Raw genomic sequence first — 6353 nt, 5'->3', positions numbered from 1 at the left:
GAACATCCTGAGGCGATCCTCCATCAGCTCAACTATCCCTTCCTTGATCGACCCAAAGATGATGGGGGTCGACTCAAGGATTACTCTGGTGATCTCTGACGCGATGAACTCGTGTAGCCTATCATCCATTGGTTCGGAGCCTGAACCCGAACCCGATCCCTCTCCTGAGCTGCCAACCACTGGCTTCTGTTGTAGTACCACCATTCTGCAAAACATAATACCAACCACTAGTGATACTGATACATCTCGAGGGATCACGTCTACTACAATTTCCCTGGTCTTGTCTCAGCCTTCCTCAATTTAGGTACGGATCCTCTGCTTTCAATAGTACGGGCCCATACTACCTTCCACATCTATCCGTACCTTCCTCGACTGCCTTGACTCCACCAAGTTCCTTTCACCACTGTTGATTCTCTGTTATTCCCATCCTAGGCTTACCCTAGGGAAAATATCTAACTCCACCTAAACCGGTCCTCAGCTGCTAAAGGCCTCCTTGTAATTCCAATTAGCCATTACCTGAATACCATCACATGTGATGAGGCTCAGATAATCCTTCGAGTAACATACTCGTCCCTACAACGGTTAGACCCAGACGAGAGCTGCACAATAGGGCTAAATCTAGCACTCTGAGATTATTCAACCCTGATCACATGTGACGTAACGTATTCACCTAATGGATAACTCCCATCAATCAGAGTCCCACAAATCACAAAGCAAGCGACATTCGGACACAGGAAAACTACTCAAGCAAATCTGTCCTCATAATGAGAAGCTGAACTAGCATATAATGCTAAGCTCATACTACCAGGCATAACCTAAACCGACTATCCTACTACTGTCTACTCAATACTAGCATGCAATTCACATAAGCTGAAGCACATAAAGCAGACACATAAGGCATCATTCCTAGATCCTTAGTCCTATTCTAGCATGTTGTTCTACTGAAACTGATAAACATAAGATAACTGGTATGAGTACTATGGGGAATACTTACTTGAGTTCGGCCGGTTGCGCACATCACACACTTGTTCCTTCTCAAAACTCTTTTATCTTAGCTTTTAGAAAGTCATTTTCCTTGTAAAAAAATCTTTTAATCCCTTGGTTTGAGTCCAGACACCCCCGAAGGTGTGTCCGAATCCCTCAAACTAGGGCTCTGATACCAACTTGTAACGACCCAATTTTCAGACCAAAAATTTCATTTTTGATTAAGTGATTTGCAAAACATTTGTAACAAAATATCAACCGATCATATCATTTAATAAAAACATGTCTCATATCTGAAAACCGAATCGTAAAAACATAATAATGTCAGAGTACAAATCCCAAAATATCTCATAGTGCGGAAAACAAAGAGTGTGTGTATGATGTGCCGCTACTGTGCCAGCTCCTTCCCCTTCGCTGAAGAGGTACCTGAAACCAAAAATGTAAACTATAAGCACGAAGCTTAGTGAGTTCCCCCATCGTACCACATACCATACAATCATATAACATACATACTGTCGGACAATTCTGGGGTGCCCGACCTACCCGGTACGACCATTATGGGGTGCCGACCTACCCGTACGACCATTCTGGGGTGCCGACCTACCCGTGTCAAGCCATTTTGGGGTGCTGACCTACCCATGTCGAGCCATTCTGGGGTGCTGACCTACCCGTCGGTCCTAACAACCGACCCTCAGGGACTAATCCACCCCTACTGCTGCTATCACATATACCATAACATAAACATACTATCGGACATATCTGGGGTGTCCGAACTACCCTTCGGTCCTAGCAACCGAACTTGGGGACTATTCTCCTCCTACTACCGCTATCACATATAACATATCATGCCAGCATATAAACATATAATCACATACTGTCGGACATATCTGGGGTGCCTGACCTACCCTTCGGTCCTAACAACCGAACTCTACTACTATCACATATAACATATCATGCCAACATATAACATATCAGGTAGTAGCAATCCTAGATGATATCACAAAGACAATCATCTAACATACAACTCCTACTGGTGGGCCGGAATTGTGGCCGTAGACCCACCGCTACTGGAAGGTAACTCACCTCGTAGTAGCTGCTGATCTGTACGAGAATCCTCTAACTGCTGCCGCTGCTGCTCCGGAAATCCTCCAGCTATAATTCCCACAAAACCCTTAGTCATACACTGCTAACTGTTCTTAGGGTAAAATAACCATTTTACCCCTGACCAAGTCAAAGTTAAAGTCAACTTCCAGTTGACCTGACTCGCCGAGTTGGCTTGCCAACTCGCCGAGTCCCTATCCTTCCATTTGTCCTTATACCCATCTCTACTCTTCGAGTTAGGCGATAACTCGACGAGTTTTCCTTCTAATTGAACATCGACTGAATCTTCATCTGACTCGCCGAGTTGTATGAACAAATCGTCGAGTTCAACTTCAACTGATACACAAGTCTTGTCCTTGACTCGCCGAGTTGTATGAACAACTCGTCGAGTTCATCTTCATCCTTAGAAGATTGCCTTGGACTCGCTGAGTCCGTTCATGCACTCGCCGAGTCCCATGAACTTCCAGAACAATGGCTTAGTCCAGAACATTGGGTCACTCCCCGGGACTCCCTAAAACCTTTCCACACTCAACTGGGTCCTTTTAACCCTCAACTGATATGGGACAGAAACCTTGGACTCGCCGAGTCCAAGAATGGACTCGTCGAGTTGGTCACATCCTCTCACTAAATCTTCGATTTCTGATGTACAACCCTTGATCAAAAGATAGATCTATGCTTCTACAATCGATCTAGCATGTAAAGTTACAACCTTTACGTGCTTGCATGGGACTTTGAGCTCAAAAGGTCCTAAAACAAGCTCTTACAATGCATGGGGCCTTCCTTGAGTGCAAAAGCCACTCCTTCCTGCCTTGTAACCCCTCTGAGGATCTAGATCCGAAACATCAACCCCTAACCATGCTTGCAATCATGTTTGGTGACCAAAATGGCTTAGAAAAGCCCTAGAACTCCACAAAATGGGATCTATCAAAAGAACAAACAAGGTATAGACTTTATACCTTCTATAGACTGCAAATGATGCTCAAAGTCGGATCCGTCTAGCCTCCTCTTGATCCTTCAAGCTTTTCCTTCCTTCCTTGGGTCACAAAAGCACCAAAATCACTCCAAATGCCTTAGATTGCTTCAATAATGGCTAGAGTTTGCTATGGGGGTCTTCTGGGAGCAAATTGGACGAAGGAGGCCGAGTTAAGGTGTTTCAATAGGGTGCAAACCCTCGAGTTAGGGTTTTTGTCCAGACAGGGCCTACTCGCTGAGTCCGGGACCCGACTCGTCGAGTCCACTGCTTAAACCCCGTGTCTCAACCCGCTTCTACTCGGCGAGTTGGTCCTTCAACTTGCTGAGTCCAAGGCCAAAATGCGAAATATTTTAAAGAATTAATAAAATAATATGTACCAAGAACCAGGTGCTACAGTTATTTCACGTAGCGTTTAACAAAACGCTACTAGTTAGAAGCTACTTGTTACCCGCTATTTTTGCCGAACTCTCCTATATATATTTTTCATGCTCTAAATTAGGAAAATTTGTTAGGTTCTCTCTTCTATTTATACTTGAAGTGTTAATGCATCATTCAATATTATGCAATCTAATTTGTGGATATCGCCGGCTTCTAGTGCTGGTGACAATAAATAGCGTGTCTTGTTTCCTTAATCATCGTTCACAAGCAATTCAATTTTTTATATTAAAACCTTTTAATGTGATCATGGGGGAATAACGGGAATTCGATATAAACTCTTTCAAAATCTATTTGACAAAAATGACATTCAAATTCAGTTTTCATGTCCCATACCTCCCACCAAAATGGAAATCGCCCTATCAATAATATTTTTTGCACTATTTTACTCCATTTACACATGCCCTCATAATATTATTAAGGCTCTCTTATATATATATATATATATATATATATATATATATATATATATATATATATATATATATATATATATATATATATATATATATATATATATATATCCTCACACCTACTCAACATCCTACCCTCCATGCCCATTCAAAGTTTCAAACTACCATACATTTTACTTGTCTCATTAATTATAAGCATCCATACTCTCATCTACATGTATTTAGTTGACTATGTTACCCTCACTTGGAGTGGCGGACCTATGTAGGGCCTTTGGGGTCCCGGGTCACTGCTCAATTTCCGGCACGCAGTGTAAATTTTTTTTTTTTTTTTTTTTTTGTTTTTTCTATTAGGTGCACCCGCTTGAAGTACGAGGGACACCCCTACTAAAACAGTCTGCGTCTGCCACTGCTCGCTTGAGTGTCCCTCGAATTAGCTCCTTGTTCTACTATGTATGTTTTTCTCAAGTATCCATCCCAACACAGTAGTTTTCACTGTCATTATCATAACTCTAAGAAAATAATTCTTTCTAGTCTTCAGGCGTCCGATGAAACAATTTTCCCTTACAGCATTTCAAAATTGGTCCCTCAACAATAAAAACTTCCGTCTTTATTGTTCATTCCACTTGGTGCATGTTCTTAGAGAAAATATGCATTCGACATTCATTCGGTGCATGTTGTCATCGAAAAAGGACCAACCATGCAACTTTTAGAAACTACATAGACATATTCGAAGCGTTTGTGAAAGAATTCCTCAAATTGCAACTTTTTAAAAAAACACAGGGACCATTTCTGAAATTTTGTCTTATTATTAAATGACAATGTACTTAATCCTTCGCCGTTCTCGTTTGACTTTAGGTGGCAACGGGCAAGTGGCAACTTTGAAAACCGCCGTTGTGACTCAACTTTGCTTATTAAATTCTGAAATCCCAAGAACACAAGGATATTATTGTAATTTCACACCTCTTGTCGATGCCATCTTCTGACCGTAATTACCCTCTCTTTATGCTTCATTTGTCTTTTACTCCCCTCCCCCTTTCCATATAACAAGTAAAGACAGCCATATTTCTGCCCTTGACTTTCTTTCTCTCTCTCTATCTCTTTCTCTCTCAAGATCAAAACCCCATTTCAGAGAGAGAGATATAGATCATAGATGGCTGGATTAGCAAGGTCAGATGTGTCATATAAAAGATCCGGTTCATCAGGGCTAGTATGGGATGATAAGTTGTTATCAGGAGAGCTTTTTAAGCCAAAAGAAGAAGAAGAAAAGGAGAAAAAAGAGCCACAAAGAGTAGAGCCAAGACCCTATAAGACCATGGATGTTGCACCCACAATTGACCCACCTTCACCAAGGCTCTCTGGTTGTGGTGCCATCTGCACCATCTTTGGTAAACCTGTAAAAAACAAACCTTCTACCCAAAACCGCAGAAAAAAGAGGTGATTTCTATCTCAAAATCTTGGAACTTTTCTTGATTTTGCGAAGTTTATTGGTCTTGAATGTTTGTGGGTCATTTTTCTTGTTTGGGTATATAAATTTGTATGTATGTTTATGTCATTAGAGATTGATGAAAGAATATTTATATAATAAATTATTCGTATGCAGAATTTGAATCATAGATTGTGTTCTAGTGAATTATATTTGTGTTCTTGAATCTTGATGAAATTGTTCTCTACTACAATTTCGAGGTGTTTCACGTATAAAGTTCCCCAGGGTATTTGGATCCCTAATTATAATCATTGCTGTATGATAATTTTTTTGAGTTTGAACTTTTTTTTGTTATGTAAGTTAAAATAATCCAAGTAAACGAGACAACACCGCAAAATTGTGTGTGTGTGTGAGAGAGAGAGATGATGATGAAGATGTATTTGGCAATTGGCATTATAATATGGCATGAGGGATATAATAATAATTTAGATTATTCAAATCTAATTAAACTAGTGTATAATAAAGTTAGTTTAGTGGTTGAAAAGTTTTTATATAAGGTTAAGGGTGTTTTTTTAATGGTTCTATTCGGATATCAGCTCTTAATTGGTCAGATTCAAAACGATTTAGTTCATTGTATTTGTGCATCTGAATAGCTCAGCTAACGTCTGAATCTCTCCTTGGTTGAATGAAAACTTGACACCTGTCGCCTCTTTCCGTAATCCCGCTTTCTTCTTCACACCTCGCTTCTTCCAAACCTGTGATTGGTGCCATGAAACCTCCATCGCCACCCTCTTTCTTCCTTATTTGTCGCTAGCGCCGCCCTCCTCTTTCCATGCAACTAGACCGACCTGGCAATGAGGCAGGTTTGTAGTGAATCGACATTGATCTAAACCCTTTTAAAATATTTCAAAATCCGATCCAAACTTGCTCCGTAACCCGTAGGGTTTTGAATAATCAAATCCATACCCTTATCCACCGAATCAACGATATCCAAACTCGCCCATAACTCATAGGCTTTTTGAAT

The 6353-nt window shown here is 40.7% G+C and overlaps 1 protein-coding gene across 1 annotated transcript; it reads left to right on the top strand.

Moving 5' to 3' along the window:
- The first annotated feature begins 5056 nt into the window (after positions 1–5056).
- Positions 5057–5344, top strand: LOC145050247 (uncharacterized protein At1g15400-like). Its single transcript, XM_078998529.1, has one exon. It carries the CDS (start codon positions 5057–5059, stop codon positions 5342–5344), a length of 288 nt encoding a protein of 95 aa, XP_078854655.1.
- The last annotated feature ends 1009 nt before the right edge of the window (positions 5345–6353 follow it).

The sequence above is a fragment of the Lactuca serriola genome, chromosome 5, assembly GCF_051521515.1.
Source record: "Lactuca serriola cultivar US96UC23 chromosome 5, Lser_US96UC23_V15, whole genome shotgun sequence".
Lineage (NCBI taxonomy): Eukaryota > Viridiplantae > Streptophyta > Magnoliopsida > Asterales > Asteraceae > Lactuca > Lactuca serriola.
This window is presented reverse-complemented; position numbering and strand designations above follow the sequence as displayed.